This window comes from Salvelinus alpinus, chromosome 17, assembly GCF_045679555.1.
Source record: "Salvelinus alpinus chromosome 17, SLU_Salpinus.1, whole genome shotgun sequence".
NCBI classification, from domain to species: domain Eukaryota; kingdom Metazoa; phylum Chordata; class Actinopteri; order Salmoniformes; family Salmonidae; genus Salvelinus; species Salvelinus alpinus.
The window spans coordinates 37,441,650-37,461,677 of NC_092102.1; the positions used below are offsets into that span (position 1 = coordinate 37,441,650).

General features: G+C 49.2%; 1 protein-coding gene across 3 annotated transcripts in view; it reads right to left on the reverse strand.

The window, feature by feature from the left end:
- Nucleotides 1-20,028, reverse strand: part of LOC139542905 (sodium/potassium-transporting ATPase subunit beta-1-interacting protein 4-like) — a 130,892-nt gene that overhangs the window by 43,139 nt on the left and 67,725 nt on the right. For all 3 annotated transcript variants that reach the window (XM_071348876.1, XM_071348874.1, XM_071348875.1), the window contains exons 3-4: nucleotides 16,567-16,647; nucleotides 12,523-12,720 (exon numbers count right to left, since the gene is read on the reverse strand). In XM_071348876.1, coding sequence (XP_071204977.1) covers nucleotides 12,523-12,720; nucleotides 16,567-16,647 — 279 coding nt within the window. The remainder of the gene's footprint in view (nucleotides 1-12,522; nucleotides 12,721-16,566; nucleotides 16,648-20,028) is intronic.

Below are 20,028 nucleotides of genomic sequence, written 5' to 3' on the forward strand. Positions count from 1 at the left end.
TGCTGGAGCACGTGCTACGGGTGGGTGTTGCTATGGTGACCAGTGAGCTGAGATAAGGCAGGGCTTTACCTAGCAAAGACTTATAGATGACCTGGAGCCAGTGGGTTTGGACACTAATATTTTGCGAGGACCAGCCAAAATAGAGCATACAGGTCGCAGTGGTGGGTAATATATGCGGCTTTGGTGACAAAACGGATGGCACTGTGATAGACTGCATCCAATTTGCTGAGTAGAGTGTTGGAGGCTATTTTGTAAATGACATCGCCGAAGTCGAGGATCGGTAGGATAGTCCGTTTTATGAGGGTATGTTTGGCAGCATGAGTGAATGAGGCTTTGTTGCGAAATAGGAAGCCGATTCTAGATTTAACTTTGGATTGGAGATGCTTAATGTGAGTCTGGAAGGAGAATTTACAGTCTAGCCAGACACCTAGGTATTTAATGTGATCCCTTTTACCCACACGGATATATATTTTCTCTCTCTCTGTCCTGTCCTGTCCTGTGGCTCTGTTTGTGAACAGAGGCCTAGGACCAACTTGCTTAGGGGACTTTTCTCCAGGTTAATCTCTCTGTAGGTGATAGCTTTGTTATGGAAGGTTTGAACTTCCTTTTAAGCGGTTGTAGAATTTAACGTCTCTTTTCTGGATTTTGATAATTAGCGGGTATCGCCCTAACTCTGCTCTGCATGCAGTATTTGGTGTTTTATGTTGTACATGTCACATTTTATGTTCCCTTTGATGGCATAGAAGGCCCTTCTTGCCTTGTCACTCAGATCGTTCACAGCTTTTTGAAAGTTACCTTTGGCGCTGATGTTTAGGCCGAGGTATCTATAGTTTTTTTGTGCTTTAGGGCAACGGTGTCTAGATGGAATTTGTATTTGTGCTCTCTCTCCCTCTCTCTCTGTCATGGTTCCTCCTGGCACCAGAGGGTGGCAGAGATCGCACTACAGACTTTTATTGGACCCTGGTGTGTCTTATTATTTAATGAATGTGACATATAGTAGACTCTGCAGGAGTGTTCTCAGGACTAGGCGGACGTGCAGTATGTGTTCCAGGAAGGGTCTTGGAGAAGATCAGGATGTTGTTGAGGTAAACAAAGATGAACCGATTCAACATATCCCTCAGGGTGTCATTGACCAAAGCTTGAAAGACTGCCGGTGAATTCGATAATCCGAAGGGCATGACTAAATACTCATAGTGGCCACTAGGTGTGTTAAAGGCAGTCTTCCATTCATCTCCCTCCCTGATTCTCACCAGATTGTAAACGTTGCGGAGGCGTTGTAGAGGGGCGAATGAAATCTGCCTCCAGCGACTCCCGGATGTAATTGTCCATGACTGTTGCTTCAGGGGTCGTGTGGCCGGGGAGGTGTGGCGCCGGGTAGGAGTTCTATGGCACAGTCATAAGGACGACGAGGGGGAAGGGTGGAGGCCTGCCTCTCACTGAAGTCCTCCCGGAGGTCGAAGTATTCGGGAGGGAGAGCGGAAAGTCTTGGTCTTCAAGGGATGCAGGAGGACACGGTGAGACTCTTGGTGGAGGTCTTAGACATTTAGTCTGGCAGTCCTTAACCCAGTCTAGTAGGTGTCCCCTGGACCAGGAAACTAGTGGGTTATGTAGCGCTAGCCAGGGGTACAGTGAGCAGTGATCAACAGAAAACTAAGAGTCTCAGAGTGGTTCACCCCAACCTGCAGTAACATGGGCTTGATCTGATATTCCACCTGACAGGTGCCAATAGGGCGTCCATCGAGGGCTTGAATCTGCAGAGGGATGGGACATTTCACGCAGGGGATCTGTAACTCTCTGGCGAAGTCTTGATCAATGAAATGATCCGCGGCCCCGGAGTCCACAAAGGCTTGAATCTGGTGCTGATGGTTGTCCCAGTAAAGGGTTAATGGTAGTAACAGACGGTCACTGGGTAGCCGGGAGGTAACTGCACAGCTTGTCAGGGTCTCCCCCTGTCCTGGTGAGCCCTGGTGTTTCCCGTCAGCTCTGGGCAGGTAGCACGGAGATGGCCAAGACCGTAGAGGCATCAGCCTTCGCGCATGTGCCTGTAACGCCCCTATGGGCTCAGACATGTGCGACCCAGCTGCATGGGATTCTCCATGCTGGGCTCAGAGGGCTCTGGGTGCTCAGAAAACTGGAATGCTGGAGTGGTGTCAAAATGGCCCCGTCTCACCCGTTACCGGATGCGGTTGTCAAGCCTGATTGCCAGTATTATCAGGGACTCGAGATCCTCTCCTAGTTCCAGAGCGGCCAGTTCATCTTTGATGGAGTTAGACAGACCCTGGTGGAAAGCGGTAACCAGTGCCTCCGTATTCCACCCACTCTCGGCTGCGAGGGTGCGGAACTCAATGGCGAAGTCCGCCATTGGTCTGGCCCCTTGGCGGAGGTTGAACAGTCGGCTGGCCGCTTCTCGTCCGCTGACTGGGTGGTCGAAGAGTTGTCGTAGGTCGGCAGTGAAGGATACTGGGTGGATCTGAAAGATGTTGGCTGTTGTTCCCACACTGCCGTTACCCTTTGGTGCAGTGGCTTTGGTGCAGTGGCAGCGCCTCTCACCGTCGTATCCCGCAAGTCCCAGACCCATTTTTGCTGGACCCCCGAGGCTGACAGGGCATTCATGGAGCTCAAGGGACTTTTCACCTCTGGACCCATCCTCGTTCATCTTGATCCAACTCGTCCCTTTGTGGTGGAGGTGGACACTGGAGCAGGGGCGGTCCTTTCACAGTGGAACGAGGAGGACAAGAAACTGCACCCATGCGCCTTTCTCTCCAAGCAGTTAACACCAGCGGAACACAACTACGATGTAGGAAACCGGGAGCTCCTGGCAGTTAAGTGGGCTCTTGAGGGGTGGAGACACTGGTTGGAGGGAGCACCTCATCCTTTCGTGATCTGGACGGACCATAAGAGTTTAGTTTCCATTCAAGAATGCAATCAGCCCATGTCCCGAGTACTACAATGGGAACAATCCTCTAAATTAACTGGGCAACCAGGAGTTAATCGGACATTGGTGTTCCTGAGGCGGAAATTCTGGTGTCCCAACATGATGGAGGGTGTGAGATCCTTGTTGCGGCCTGTTCCATCTGTCCCTAAAGCAAGACTTCACATCAGCAACTGGCTGGGTTGCTCCAACCTCTGCCCATCCCCAGGAGGAACTGGTCTCACCTGTCTGTAGACTTTACCTCCATCTCAAGGACTTACCACTATCCTGGTGGTCGTCGATCGGTTCTCGAAGGAAGCCCATTTCATCGTCTTACACAAGTTGCCTTCAGCTAAGGAGACCGCTGAGCTCATGATTATCCATGTCTTTTGACCACACAGACTTCCCCAGGACATTGTCTCAGATCGTGGAACCCAGTTCGTCACACGGTATTCTGTTCCCTGCTGGGGGCATCGGTGAGTGTCTCCCAGGGGTTCCAACCTTAGTCGAATGGGCAAACTGAGCGGGCCAACCAAGAGCTGGAGAAGTTTCTCTGCTGCTTTGTCTCCACTCAGGCCAGCAACTGAAGCAAGTTCCTCATCTGGGCAGAGTATGCTCATAACACACTGCCGAACTCATCCACTGGATTGTCGCCGTTTGAGTGTCAGTTCGGGTTGCCCCCCATTTTCTGAACAAGAAGCCGAAGCGGGGGTGCCATCAGCCAAGGCGTTCATTCGACGATGTTGCCGCACCTAGATCAGAGCGCGATCCTCCTTGCTCCGCTCCTCTGCCCGACACCAACATCAGGCAAACCGGCACCGAAGACCTTTTCGGCTCCTCCGACCGGGTCAACGGGTGTGGCTGTGATCTTCCCTTAAAAAGGTGGTCTCGCGCATCAACCCAGTCGCATCAACCCAGTCACCATTCGTCTCCAGCTTCCGAGGTTCATGAGGGTCTGTCCGTCCTTTCATGTCTCCTGTCTCAAGCTGGTAAGGACCAGTCCATTCTCTCCACCCACACCTGCTCCTCCGCGCCCTCGACTTGTGGATGGCCACATGGCCTACACGGTTTGGCGTCTGGAGGCTCGGGTCCAAGTGACCCTGCAGTACCTGGTGGAATGGGAGGGCTACGGTCTCGAGGAGTGGGCGTGGGTGCCTGCCCGGTACATCCTGGATCCGTATTCTTGTAAGAGACTTCAAACAACTACGTGGTGGTCGTCATGGCTCCGAGGCTAGAGCCGCTCCTAGGGGGGGTACAGTCATGGTTCTTCCTGACAGAGACCACCCTAGAGACTTTTATTGGACTCAGGTGTGTCTTATTATTTCATGATTGTGTCCCTGTTAAAAGAGGTGTTTTCTGTTGTTCTTTGCAGAAGCTTGAATTGTTTACCGTGTGCATTTGTTTCCTGAGTGAGTTTGAGCCTTTCCAGTGTACTGTGATCCTGCGGCTACTGTTTCTCAGTAAAGTATTATGTTTATCCTTAACCACTGATTCGTCATCTGGTCTCTTATCTGCACCTGGGTCCAAACGTACCACATCTCTCTCTCTTTACCCTTCTGTCCCTCCCTCCCCACCACCCACGGCCTCTCTCTCTCTACCATTCTGCCCCTCCCTTCCCACCACCCACGGCCTCTCTCTCTATACCCTTCTGTCCCTCCCTCCCCACCACCCACGACCTCTCTCTCTATACCCTTCTGTCCCTCCCTCCCCACCACCCACAGCCTCTCTCTCTATACCCTTCTGTCCCTCCCTCCCCACCACCCACGGCCGTTCTCTCTATACCCTTCTGTCCCTCCCTCCCCACCACCCACGGCCTCTCTATCTATACCCTTCTGTCCCTCCCTCCCCACCACCCACGGCCTCTCTCTCTATACCCTTCTGTCCCTCCCTCCCCACCACCCACGGCCTCTCTCTCTATACCCTTCTGTCCCTCCCTCCCCACCACCCACGGCCTCTCTCTCTATACCCTTCTGTCCCTCCCTCCCCACCACCCACGGCCTCTCTCTCTATACCCTTCTGTCCCTCCCTCCTCACCACCCACGGCCTCTCTGATGTTTAACTGATCCTTTTTGGGGTGAAAAATCCTCTGTTCCCCTAAAAATAGATGAACAAGTAAAGCTCTCTGTTGAGACTCTTTGGGGTTTAATATGAGGCAGTCGTGTTTTATTATGCTATCTGAATAGCGTGTCACTGACTCTCCAAAGCCCAGCTACAGACAAAATGATCTATCCTCCTTCCCCCTCTTCCCTACAATCTTTCCCTCTCTTCTCTCTCCTCCTTCCCCCATTTCCCTTCATCCCTCTTTCTATTCCTCTCTCGCTTTAGCCAGCTAGACTAAACAGATGTATACATGTTTTAATACTGATTTATACTGACTTTTAATGCAGCATGTGTTATCACCAGTGTATTACTGCTTCAACGTGGTGGAACAAGCTTCACAAGTTACACTCCTGCTGAACAGTAGCTAACATTTCACACGGGCGTTTCATTAGTGGTTGAAAGCTTCTTCATTTGATGGTCTCTCCTACATAAAAGGGACACACGCCTAACACCAGTAGCATAACACACACAACAGCAGAGTGTCTCAGTGCAGGATGCAAACACAGGCCTCCAGATACAGCTGTCACACAGACACACTCCCAACAGCTTGTCTCACTATATCACTCCTTCATACAGCTGGCTGTTTACTGTAGACATCTACAGAGTTAAGGGCCTCTCACACACACGCACACCTGCATACCCGTGCACGCAGCCTAGAGCAGTAATCATAGGGGTCACTCCATCGCGGGCCTCTCGTGTGGACCCCTCAATCATCCAGTGACAACCATTCATCAATCAGCCACACAGGGATAGAGAAGGAAAAAAGGGGGTAGGTTTCCATCACTTGAAACATCAACCAACCAGTGTTAAGGTGGGAACAGAAAGCCAAGGAACACCACACACACACACACACAGCTCAGCAGGGCCTAAGGGTAGCAGACTACACTTATATTAGGATCATAATACTTGTGTGTGTGTGCATGCGTGTGTGTGCGTGCGTGCGTGCGTGTGTGTATAAATCGTGAGAGGGAGGGAGTGTGTGACAACTCTCTGGTGCTGTATACTGGTCATGTAAGAGATGGGGTGTTTATAACCAGTGTAAACTGACACACACTATTCCAGTATTCCTTTGTTCCACATTAGTCCCACACTACCAGGGTGATAGACCACCACAGTCTTATATCAATACATTTGTATTAGCTTTATAAAAATGACACGTACTCACACAAAATCCTACCCTATTCTACATGTTCCCTCAGAGAGCGAGAAAACACTGTCTCCCTTTTTTTCTCTCTCTCTCCCTCCTTCCCTCACTCTCTCTCCTAACTACCCTGACCTTTTCTCTCCCATCTCTGGAGGAAAGTTATCTTCTCATATACATTGTTTATGTAACAGATGATGTATGGAGACAGGGGGAGGACAGCAGGAGGAGAGAAAAACAGAAGGAGAGAAAGAGAGAAGAGATGCTCTGGGGTAGAGGAGAGAGGGAGCCTGTGGTGATGAACAAACATGTTATGCTGACTGGCAATAACAATAAAATCAGTTGATATTGGAAGTATTGATCATCTATAGGAACCCCAGAGAGAGAAAGAGAGAGATGACGATGAAAGATATACATCTTCCTCTCTTTCTGTACAGTATCCTCCCCTCTTCACCTCCTCCAGTCACATCAAAAACATGAAGAATGTAACTGGTAGGACAACAGCACTAACTGCCTCCAGTATTGGTCAGTACTCAAATTATTCATCATAATGAACCATTCTCCTCCCAGGCTAAATATTTAATGGGCTTTCCAGGGTGACCTTGTACAGGCCACACAAAGACAAAGGGAAACACCCCTCCCTCTCCTCTCCCTCACTTCCCTCCTCTTTAACAATCAAGGAAAGAGAGGCAAACCAAAACAACTCAGGGAGATTTTATAGACTCAATCTCCCTCTCCCAGAGAGAGCTGTTCCCACGGTGACAGGATAGAATGCCTGGAGGACAATACCATCTTAGTACATAGCGCGGGTGGGGGGGATTCGGGTGGTGAATGGTAGAACCAAAGCCTGAGGTCCAGCATGAGATAAAGAAGGATTAGACAGAGTTTCTGTCATTAAAGAAAGGAGGCTGTTGGAGTCAACCATTTCAAACGTTTCATTGAAAGTTGTTCTATTTGGCTCCCAGAGCAAATATAGCCTTATGACATCATTGTCTAATCCTTCTTCATCTGTTATAGCCTGAGGTAAGGAGTAGTACATCATTTCAGAACACAGCCACAGGACTCTACACTGATGTATTTTCCCAAGGAGCTTTAGTGGGGTGGAGGATTAAGTAGAAGTTACCCCTAAACATTCATACAGGGTCACCGCCCTAATGGTTAAGATTTGGATCGGGGGAGGGATGGTAATCTGATCCTAGACCTGTATTGGAGGGCAAATTCTACCTTGATTGTCGATGGGGCAGTGTGAATGGGATAGTGCCTGGGGTGAGAACCATGAGCACCTCTACCTATTTATGTAATCATGACTAATCTCCCCTCTAGAGGGCCTGTGAAAACATGACTGTGCGCATGCGCGTGTGTGTGAGTGATTGGGAGTGTCCTAAACCCCTCTACACTACATTCCCACACACAGAGTAGTGGAAGAATGAGAGAATGAGATACTCACGATTTATGAATTGTTTGGATGGCTGACCATCTGTGAGCTATCACATAGGTCAAACACACCATATATGTGGCTTTCTCCGGGGTGGGACCTTCTCATAGACACCGTTGGAGGCATGAAGACAGATGAAAACGTGAAATCGACTAATCGAATTTGTTCATACTTTGAGAACTTGTTACCAAGCTACCGTGTGTATCAGACACATCGTTTTTTCTCTTCGAGATGATTCTGAACTGAAGACGCGTCACCACGTTAAGTCTTAGCCTATTGGTGATAGTCATTTACTCTGAGTAGTCTGGAATGTAGCATATGGTTCATGTACAATGGAATTGTTTGAGCGTTAATACTTTCATGACTAATTATATTAGTTGAATTGAGTAAATGCATTCCTAGTTTTACAGAGTAGTTCTTTGATTGACTATACGTTCATCATTTAGCAGGTCTATTGGTAGTTGTCATATACACTACATGTGCTTGGGTACCACCTTGACATCTCTGATCTGCTTGCCTCAATAAATGAATGCTAGAACATTGGTTGCCAGGATTAGCTATTTGCATAAGATGCAAGTTAGACACATGTTCATTATAACCATACTACATGGTGATGAGAGGCTTGGTACCTTGACCAGATCCTCTAGAGACAGGGCCTGTTGCATTTACTCACATAATATTGGAGTCAGATTGATAAATGTAGTTTATTATTATATATATATATTAAATAGTGACCCGTCCTCAGACGATGGGGATTTCTACACCCCTACACAGCAGTCCCACTGGGCAGCATGATTCACTAGGCAGGGTAGGGCCCATTGTTCGAGGGTCGCTGTCATTCATAGAAAGGTCAGAGTTACTAAATCATCTACTGGGCTGTAAGTTGCACAGCAGATTGTATTATAGTAGAATACATTCACTTACAAGTGTCCCTGCTATTGGACAGTTTAAGGATATCTGTATCTCTGCCCTGTCTTGCTATAGCAAGGCTTCACAGTCACCTAAAACAGAACCTGGCATGCCTCTATCTCAGAGATGATATCCTAGTTGATGGAGGTATCGGCCCAGGACATGAATCACTGCTCTGCCACTGGGTTATAATCATACAGGGAGCTACAAATCTCCATCCGTGTGTGTGTGTGTTGTGTGTGCGTGTGTCTGTTCAACAGGGTGGTTGATGATATTGCTTTATGATTACAGTGTTTCAACAAGCTCACAAAGCATGGCTCGCCCAGCCAAAACAACACAGATACATATTTCATTCAGCGAGATAAAGAGAGGGAGGGAGAAAGATAAAGCATGACATAGGCAGAGAGAGAGAGAGAGAGAGAGAGAGAGAGAGAGAGAGAGAGAGAGAGAGAGAGAGAGAGCACGACAGGGGTCGAGGGAGGGAGAGAGAGAGCGCACGAGAGGGGCCGAGAGAGGGAGAGAGAGAGCACGAGGGAGAAAGAAAGAGAGAGCACGACAGGGGCCGAGGGAGGGAAGGAGAGAGAGAGCACGACAGCGTCCGAGGGAGGGAGAGAGCGAGCACGAGAGGCCGAGAGAGGGAGAGAGAGAGCACGAGGGAGAAAGAGAGAGAGCACGACAGGGGCCGAGGGAGGGAGGGAGAGAGAGAGCGCACGAGAGGCCGAGAGAGGGAGAGAGCACGACAGGGGCCGAGGGAGGGAAAGAGAGAGAGCACGACAGGGGCGAGGGAGGGAAAGAGCATGACAGGGTCCGAGGGAGGGAGAGAGAGAGCACGACAGGGGTCGAGGGAGAGAGGGAGAAAGGGAGGGAGGGAGAGAGGGAGAGAGGACGACAGGGGTCGAGGGAGGGAGAGAGAGAGAGCACGACAGGGGTCGAGGGAGGGACAGAGAGAGAGCACGACAGGGTTCGAGGGAGGGAGAGAGAGAGCACGACAGGGTACGAGGGAGGGAGAGAGAGAGAGAACGACAGGGTTTCGAGGGAGGGAGAGAGAGGGAGCACGACAAGGGCAGAGGGAGGGAGAGAGAGGGAGCACGACAGGGTCCGAGGGAGGGAGAGAGAGAGAGCACGACAGGGTCCGCGGGAGGGAGAGAGAGAGCACGACAGGGGCCAAGGGAGGGAGAGAGCGAGAGCACGACAGGGGCCGAGGGAGGGAGAGAGAGAGAGCACGACAGGGTACGAGGGAGGGAGAGAGAGAGAGAGAACGACAGGGTTTCGAGGGAGGGAGAGAGAGAGAGCACGACAGGGGCCGAGGGAGGGAGAGAGAGGGAGCACGACAGGGTCCGAGGGAGGGAGAGAGAGAGAGCACGACAGGGGCGAGGGAGGGAAAGCAAGACAGGGACAAGGGAGGGAAAGAGCACGAGAGGCCGAGGGAGGGAGGGAGAGAGAGTACAAGAGGGGCAGAGGGAGGGAGAGAGGGAGCACGACAGGGGCTGAGGGAGGGAGAGAGGGAGAGAGAACCCGACAGGGGCCGAGGGAGGGAGAGAGAGAGCACGACAGGGGTCGAGGGAGGGAGAGAGAGAGAGCACGACAGGGTCCGAGGGAGGGAGAGAGAGGGAGCACGACAGGGGCTGAGGGAGGGAGAGAGAGAGAGCATGACAGGGGCTGAGGGAGGGAGAGAGAGGGAGCACGACAGGGGCTGAGGGAGGGAGAGAGAGAGCACGACAGGGGCCGAGGGAGGGAGAGAGAGGGAGCACGACAGGGGTAGAGGGAGGGAGAGAGAGGGAGCACGACAGGGGCCGAGGTAGGGAGAGAGAGAGCACGACAGGGGCCGAGTGAGGGAGAGAGAGAGCACGAGAGCCCGAGTGAGGGAGAGAGAGTGAGCACGACAGGGGCCGAGGGAGGGAGAGAGAGAGCACGATAGGCCGAGAGAGGGAGAGAGAGAGCACGACAGGGGCCGAGGGAGGGAGAGAGAGAGAGAGAGAGAGAGAGAGAGAGAGAGAGAGAGAGAGAGAGAGAGAGAGAGAGAGAGAGAGAGAGAGAGAGAGAGAGAGAGAGAGAGAGAGAAGGAGGGAGGGAGAGAGGGAAAGAGAGAGAGAGGGAGGGAGAGAGGGAGAGAAAGAGCACGACAGGGGTCGAGGGAGGGAGAGAGAAGGAGCGCGACAGGGGCCGAGGGAGGGAGAGAGAGGGAGCACGACAGGGGCTGAGGGGGAGAGAGAGAGAACGACAGGGTCCGAGGGAGGGAGAGAGAGAGAGAGACAGAGAGAGAGAGGGAGAGAGGGAGGGAGGGACAGAGGGAGAGAGAGAGAGAGGGAGGGAGAGAGGGAGAGAGAGAGCACGACAGGGGTCGAGGGAGAGAGAAGGAGCGCGACAGGGGCCGAGGGAGGGAGAGAGAGGGAGCACGACAGGGGCCGAGGGAGGGAGAGAGAGGGAGCACGACAGTGGCAGAGGGAGGGAGAGAGAGAGCACGACAGGGGCCGAGGGAGGGAGAGAGAGAGCACGATAGGCCGAGAGAGGGAGAGAGAGAGAGCACGACAGGGTCCGCGGGAGGGAGAGAGAGAGCACGATAGGCCGAGAGAGGGAGAGAGAGAGCAGGACAGGGGCCGAGGGAAGCAGAGAGAGAGAGCACGACAGGGTCCGTGGGAGGGAGAGAGAGAGCACGACAGGGGCCGAGGGAGGGAGAGAGAGAGCATGATAGGCCGAGAGAGGGAGAGAGAGAGCAGGACAGGGGCCGAGGGAGGCAGAGAGAGAGAGCACGACAGGGGCCGAGAGAGAGAGAGCACGACAGGGGCGAGGGAGGGAAAGCAAGACAGGGACAAGGGAGGGAAAGAGCACGAGAGGCCTAGGGAGGGAGGGAGAGAGAGCACAAGAGGGGTCGAGGGAGGGAGAGAGAGCACGACAGGGTCCGAGGGAGGGAGAGAGAGGGAGCACGATAGGGGCCGAGGGAGGGAGTAAGAGAGAGAGCACGACAGGGGCCGAGTGAGGGAGAGAGAGAGCGTGACAGGGGCCGAGTGAGGGAGAGAGAGCACGATAGGCCGAGAGAGGGAGAGAGAGAGCACGACAGGGGCCGAGTGAGGGAGAGAGAGAGCACGAGAGCCCGAGTGAGGGAGAGAGAGAGCACGAGAGGCCGAGGGAGGGAGAGAGAGAGAGCATGACATGGTCCGCGGGAGGGAGAGAGAGAGCACGATAGGCCGAGAGAGGGAGAGAGAGAGCACGCCAGGGGCCGAGGGAGGGAGGGAGAGAGAGGGATCACGACCGGGGCTGAGTGAGGGAGAGAGAGAGCACGACAGGGGCCGAGGGAGGGAGAGAGAGAGCACGACAGGGGCCGAGTGAGGGAGAGAGAGAGCACGACAGGGGCCGAGTGAGGGAGAGAGAGAGCACGAGAGGCCGAGGGAGGGAGAGAGAGAGAGCATGACAGGGTCCGCGGGAGGGAGAGAGAGAGCACGATAGGCCGAGAGAGGGAGAGAGAGAGCACGACAGGGGCCGAGGGAGGGAGAGAGAGAGCACGACAGGGGCCGAGAGAGAGAGAGCACAACAGGGGCGAGGGAGGGAAAGCAAGACAGGGACGAGGGAGGGAAAGAGCACGAGAGGCCGAGGGAGGGAGGGAGAGAGAGCACAAGAGGGGCCGAGGGAGGGAGAGAGGGAGCACGACAGGGGCTGAGGGAGGGAGAGAGAGAGAGCACGACAGGGGCCGAGGGAGGGAGAGAGAGAGCACGACAGGGGCCGAGAGCGAGAGAGCACGACAGGGGTCGAGAGAGAGAGAGCACGACAGGGGTCGAGAGAGAGAGAGCACGACAGGGGCGAGGGAGGGAAAGAGCAAGACAGGGACGAGGGAGGGAGAGAGAGACAAAATAATAACAACGGAGTCTATAGAGAACAGATCTCTGTCTCCTGATCCACTCTCCAATATCTCTACCCCAATAACCCAAGCACAGGGGCCACTACAATCACAGTGACTAGGCTTCCACCGTGAGAGACACGACCGGTGATGTTGTCTGTGTGTGTGTATAAAGGTATAACACCAATACTCACAGCGATGAGGATCTGTGTTCCACTGTGTAGGACCTCTATGTACTGGTACTCCATGAGACAGCCCATGACAGAGATGTAGGACTGGCTGTCCACGGTCCCCACCCCTGGCTGGGTCATCTCTCTCCTCACACACCCTGGACCGTGTTCACTCCACCACGAGTGGTGAGCCGAGATGTTAAACGTCAGCAGGTCACTGTCCTGTAACAAGAGGTTGAATACACACATTCAACACATGTTGAATACACACATTAACATGTAACAAAATATGCACAGACAAACATTTGTAAATAGACAAACATACACATGGACCTACACAAACACTTACACAAACGTCAATCAATACCCCAATACAGCAATCTAACCCCACAGCTGCCCCGCAGTCAGAAGGTCTAACTGAGAAGCTCCCTTTCAACACTGTCATTGTTATTCACTCACAGACCCTAATGCACAAATCAACCCTCCACGTGACTAGATCCAAGGTTAATTCACAGGGAGGGATCACTGTTGGGGTGTGTGTGTGTGTATGTACTATCGTTACAGGGTTTGAATGAGTCAGGAGGTGTGTGTGTACGTAGGTGCATAGCGGATTTGGTTCGGGCCAGAATAAGATTCAGTGTGTGTGTGTGTGTGTGTTGTCCATTAGTTGTCTACCCTCCTGGCCAATATATTCAGTGTTGGGAAGGCAGGCTGGCTCCATCTGTTGTGTTGCAGCCCAGCCCCCAGCAGCTGGTCTCTACATGCCTCATTATACGAGCCGAGAACAGGCTGAGCTGGGGCCCACCACACACACACACACACACACACACACACACACACACACACACACACACACACACACACACACACACACACACACACACACACACACACACACACACACACACACACACACACACACACCCCCCCCCCTCTGTCCCCAAACAACCACAGATCCAACTATTTTGACCATGAATATTCATTTTCTCACAGATCAATGTAGATCCCCATCACTGAGTGAGTCCATCTGGGTGTGACGAAGAGACAGAGAGCCGATCAACAGAGGACAGGGAGGCAATGGACAAAGGAGAGGAGTGGAGGAGGAGGGGTCAGGCCAGGGTGCGACAGGAAGGAAGGGAAAGAGAAAAGGAGGGAGGGGATAGAAAGGAAAGAGCGTGGAGGAGGACAAATGTAGGCTGAATGAGACAAGGACAAAGAGAATAGATGGAGAGAGTAAAATAGAAGTGGACAGAGGGGAGAGAAGAGGAGTCAGGAGGGGGAAGAGTAAAGGATGAAGTGATGGATGTGGAGGTGACAGCACACACATACTGTACCTTTCTTTGTCCAGATGAACAACTCATCTGCTAAAAACACCCTAGGAGAGCAGTGGAGAAACCCCATTATGGTGCAAAGTCTAGTCATAGTGTGTGTGTGTGTGTGTGTGTGTGTGTGTGTGTGTGTGTGTGTGTGTGTGTGTGTGTGTGTGTGTGTGTGTGTGTGTGTGTGTGTGTGTGTGTGTGTGTGTGTGTGTGTGTGTGTGTGTGTGTGTGTGTGTGTGTGTGTGTGTGTTTAGAAGGGAGGGGTGACGGGTTTCAGTGGGTGATACAGACAGCTTGATCCTTGGAGAGAGATGGGTCAGTATAGTGTGTGTGAGATCTCTATATAGAGAAGATGACTGTATACAAAGGAAAATCAAACCACTCTTTCACATCTTCTGTTTAATTACAACGTCGTTACCTCTTAGCAGTGTGAGCTTTGGCACAATAAAATCTAAGACACTAACTGGCTAAATATTTGGGTATACCAGACAAAGACACATTTCCTGAGACACACTCATGCACACACACACTGTCCATAGGCCATAAGATTGGGAGTAGGCATATTAGTATGTGACAGAGTGTTTTCGGTGTTAGCCCTCTTATTGGATGAGGAGCGGATTTAACCCCTTGTAGCCTGACTGTTACTCCACATGAGACAGATAGGACACCCGGGGTTAACCCTGGACATGGGTGGGACAGTGTCATGAGAAATAGGGCAAATATAGCAGACTAGTATCAGCCTAACACATGGCAGCATGAAAACAGAATGAGCAGTTAACTGCAGTCTCTCTCTCTCTCTCTCTCTCTCTCTCTCTAACACACAATTCAGATATGATCAAACAGTCTCAGCACTCAGATCACACTTCTCAAACTGGGAGTAGAAAGGGAAATGACCATAATCCCAAACGCACGGAAACAGAGACTCAGGAGACCTGTCAGGGTGTGTGTATGTGGTAGCGGGGCATCTTCCTGAGCCCTCTACTCTCTGAACCCTGACACTGAGGATCTTGGAATATGTTTTCCACCACCTGGCTCCCACCTCCCTAGGATGACCACATGTTTTATTCAATGTCACATGAATATATAGACATACCCTATCTCAAAATGGTGGAAGATACACACAAGTCATGGGAGCTCCAAAATAGAGGTAGAAGCCTTGTAGTTGCCCTGTAGTGTAGTTGACCTGTAGTGTAGTTTCCCTGTAGTGTAGTTGCCCTGTAGTGTAGTTGACCTGTAGTGTAGTTGACCTGTAGTGAAATTGCCCTGTAGTGTAGTTGACCTGTAGTGAAATTGCCCTGTAGTGTAGTTGCCCTGTAGTGTAGTTGACCTGTAGTGTAGTTGACCTGTAGTGTAGTTGCCCTGTAGTGTAGTTGACCTGTAGTGTAGTTGACCTGTAGTGTAGTTGCCCTGTAGTGTAGTTGCCCTGTAGTGTAGTTGACCTGTAGTATAGTTGACCTTTAGTTGACCTATACTTGACCTGTAGTGTAGTTGACCTGTAGTATAGTTGACCTTTAGTTGACCTATACTTGACCTGTAGTGTAGTTGCCCTGTAGTGTAGTTGACCTGTAGTGTAGTTGCCCTGTAGTGTAGTTGCCCTGTAGTGTAGTTGACCTGTAGTGTAGTTGACCTGTAGTGAAATTGCCCTGTAGTGTAGTTGACCTGTAGTGAAATTGCCCTGTAGTGTAGTTGACCTGTAGTATAGTTGACCTGTAGTTGACCTATACTTGCCCTGTAGTGTAGTTGACCTGTAGTGAAATTGCCCTGTAGTGTAGTTGACCTGTAGTGAAATTGCCCTGTAGTGTAGTTGACCTGTAGTATAGTTGACCTGTAGTTGTCCTATACTTGACCTGTAGTGTAGTTGACCTGTAGTTGACCTATACTTGACCTGTAGTGTAGTTGACCTGTAGTATAGTTGACCTGTAGTTGACCTATACTTGACCTGTAGTGTAGTTGCCCTGTAGTGTAGTTGACCTGTAGTGTAGTTGACCTGTAGTGAAATTGCCCTGTAGTGTAGTTGACCTGTAGTATAGTTGACCTTTAGTTGACCTATACTTGACCTGTAGTGTAGTTGACCTGTAGTGTAGTTGACCTGTAGTGTAGTTTACCTTTAGTTGACCTATACTTGACCTGTAGTGTAGTTGACCTGTAGTGTAGTTGACCTGTAGTGTAGTTGACCTGTAGTATAGTTGACCTTTAGTTGACCTATACTTGACCTGTAGTGTAGTTGACCTGTAGTGTAGTTGACCTGTAGTGTAGTTGATCTGTAGTATAGTTGACCTTTAGTTGACCTATACTTGACCTGTAGTGTAGTTGACCTGTGGTGTAGTTGACCTGTAGTGTAGTTGACCTGTAGTATAGTTGACCTGTAGTGTAGTTGACCTGTGGTGTAGTTGACCTGTAGTGTAGTTGACCTGTAGTGTAGTTGACCTGTAGTATAGTTGACCTTTAGTTGACCTATACTTGACCTGTAGTATAGTTGACCTGTAGTGTAGTTGCCCTGTAGTGTAGTTGCCCTGTAGTGTAGTTGACCTGTAGTGTAGTTGACCTGTAGTGTAGTTGACCTTTAGTTGACCTATACTTGACCTGTAGTGTAGTTGACCTGTGGTGTAGTTGACCTGTAGTGTAGTTGACCTGTGGTGTAGTTGACCTGTAGTGTAGTTGACCAGTAGTTGACCTGTAGTGTAGTTGACCTGTAGTGTAGTTGACCTGTAGTGTAGTTGACTTGTGAGTCAGAGAGAATAGGGCCTACCTTGGTCAAGTCTCCCACATCCAGGTAGTAACAAATGATGAAGACATTCCAGGCCACCCAGAGAGCCATCCACACTGTGTACTGTATAGGACACAAACACAACACCGCTTAACTACATATTAACTACATGCATGGTGGAATTTATACACACTTACAGACACATGGGTTCATAAAACATCAGAACACATCATACATTGAAATAAGTCAGAACAGAAATGAAAGATCTCTGTGTGAATGCTGTTATGGAACACACTCTACACTGCACTTCACCTTTCATTGATTCAAGTGTAATACCCCCTCTGGCCTTCATGCTAAAGCTGCTGTAAGTCCATTAAGACTTGAAGGAGTTGGGTTTTAAACCAGCTGAGGGTTTAATGGAGGGGCATAAACAGGTCTAAGATATAATTCAATTAACAGTGTTTACAAAGGGTCTATGTTACAAACAACAAACTAAAGAAAGTCGCACACTCCATATATAAACTCCCAGTCATTTATTGGGTATTTACCAACGTTTCGGCATCACTGTACCTTCTTCAGGGTAATGTCATGAATACTTGAACCAGGTTATGTAGACAAACAGTGGAATTAGTGCAACCAATGACAATAGTGAGGGGTGTGTCATAATGATAAAGTTAATTAGAATGAATTAGTGAAACTTTAAAAAAACAATCGTTTATGGCATATTAAATATATTAGGCTATTATTATCATATAGAAACATAATTGAATATTGTACGGCATATTAGCATCAACATACATTATTGTTTAATTCAATTTCACAGATTTAAATGTTTCGTATTTCATTTCATATTTGTTACAAGTAATCTTTTGGTTCAACCTTAATGTATAATGAGCATCATCAACAGGGGGAACATATTAGGTGTACGCTAATAAGCTGTAGAAAGAATATATCAATTTATAAGACTTGTTCAAAAAAGAAAGAATTGTTCATAAGGGCCTGAAATCAAAGTCAATATTCAGACCAAATGGGGTCAATGTTTTTAGATAGGATATCCAGTAAGCCTCCCTTTGTAGGCTTTTCCACATGAACAGGTGATGAGATAGATTACTCCCTTGGTCTTGCATGAGATGTTACCCCTAACAGGGATGTTGACCTGTATGTGGGTGTCTGAAGAAGGATGTTTTTATAGTGCTATTACACTGTGCACATGAGCCACATTTGTAGTTCCCATTTTGGATAGGTGTCAAGAGTGTCTGAGTGGGCTCAGGGGGCAGGTCAGATCTCACCAAACTATCTCCAATATTGCGACCACACTTACAGTAGAGCACCAGTGGGGGTCCATGTGTGAGATTTTTTTGTCTGATTGCAGAATATGCCAACACTTTTCAGGATTGCTTTCATTTTCTCCAAACCCTTGGTGCACTTAGTGCAAAAGACGGTTGCATTGTTTTTCTTCTTTGGTTGAGATTTTAGTAATTCCCCTCTTGGTTTTTGAGATTTTCATCATAGCAGCTTCAAGAGTTTTGTCCTTGTAGCCTCTCATTTTGAATGTATCTGTCATTATTTTAGCATTGCTGTCAAAATCTGTCTGGTGGCCACAGATTGGTTTAACCATGCATAACTGGCTATATGGTAGACCATTCTTGAGGGGAAGGGGATGCATACTATCCGCACATAGCAAGATATTGCGGTCTGTGGGCTTTGTGTAGACAAAAAAACAAAAAAGACAAAAAACTGAAAATAACAAACTATTCACTAACAAAGTCAATACTTTGTAGAGCCACCTTTTGCAGCAATTACAGCTGCAAGTCTCTTGGGGTATGTCTCTATAAGCTTGGCACATCTAGCCACTGGGATTTTTGCCCATTCTTCAAGGCAAAACTGCTCCAGCTGCTTCAAGTTGGATGGGTTTTTCTGCTGTACAGCAATCTTTAAGTCATACCACATATTCTCAATTGGATTGAGGTCTGGGCATTGACTAGGCCATTCCAAGACATTTAAATGTTTCCCCTTAAACCACTTGAGTGTTGCTTTAGCAGTATGCTTAGGGTCATTGTCCTGCTGGAAAGTGAACCTCCGTCCCAGTCTCAAATCTCTGGAAGACTGAAACAGGTTACATCCCTCAAGAATGTATTTAGCTCCATCCATCATTCCTTAAATTCTGACCAGTTTGCCATTCCCTGCCGATGAAAAACATCCCCACAGCATGATGCTGCCACCACCGTGCTTCACGGTGGGGATGGCGTTCTCGGGGTGATGAGAGGTGTTGGGTTTGTGCCAGACATACCGTTTTCCTTGATGGCTAAAAAGCTACATTTTAGTCTCATCTGACCAGAGTACCTTCTTCCATATGTTTGGGGAGTCTCCCACATGCCTTTTGGCGAACACCAAACATGTTTGCTTATTGTTTTCTTTAAGCAATGGCTTTTTTCTGGACACTCTTCCGTAAAGCTCAGCTCTCTGGAGTGTACGGCTTAAAGTGGTCCTATGGATAGATACTCCAATCTCCGCTTTGCAGCTCCTTCAGGGTTATCTTTGGTCTCTTTGTTGCCTCTCTGATTAACTTCTTGCAACTATAGGGGGTGCTGTTCCGCATTAGCATTTTTTGGTCTCCAAATTAAACTGCCTCGTGCTCAATTCTTGATCGTACAATATGCATATTATTGTTATTATTGGATAGAAAACACTTTCTAGTTTCTATAGCCGTTGGAATTTTGTCTCTGAGTGGTACAGAACTACTTCTACATCACTTTTCCTGACAGGGAGTCAGATTTCAGAAATTTTTACCCCTGATCTGGGATCGGTTTTAAGGTGCCAGTAGATGCTATAGAGAAACCGACACTGCCTACGTCTTCCTCTGGGTGTCAGTACGTCATCACGTTTTGAATGGATTCGATTGCGCAATCAGAGCCACTATAAAACACGAAAACGTAGAAGTACCGCTCTCTTCCTGCATGCGTCATGCGCAAAATGGACATCAGACCTGCCTCCTTCCAAATCGTTGTTTAGAGAGTGATATTTCTCCGGTCATGTTTTCAGTCGTTATAGTTGTTAAAAACATCATAATGTAGTTAATTTGAACCGTTTTATAGCAATTTATATCCGTTTAGTGCGATTTTGAGGAATTTCTTTGTTGTGCACTCTGAAACTTTGGACACGTTTCGGGGTCCCGTTCGATCGTTAGTGGATATTTCGAAGGACAGAGGACATCTATCGACCAAAAGAAGATTCGACCCAAGAAAGGATTCTTTGCCCAAGATTCTGATGGAAGAACAGCTCACAGTAAGAACAATTTATGATGATAAATCGTGTTTCTGTCGATAAATGTTAAACTTTTATGTCGCCATCTTGTTTGCTATAGCTTCGCTTGGCGCAACCTGTATTGAAAAGTAAGGATAATTTAAAAAATGTAAATCAGCGATTGCATTAAGAACTAATTTGTCTTTCGATTCCTGTCAACCCTGTATTTTTTAGTCAAGTATATGATTAGCTTTCAATTAA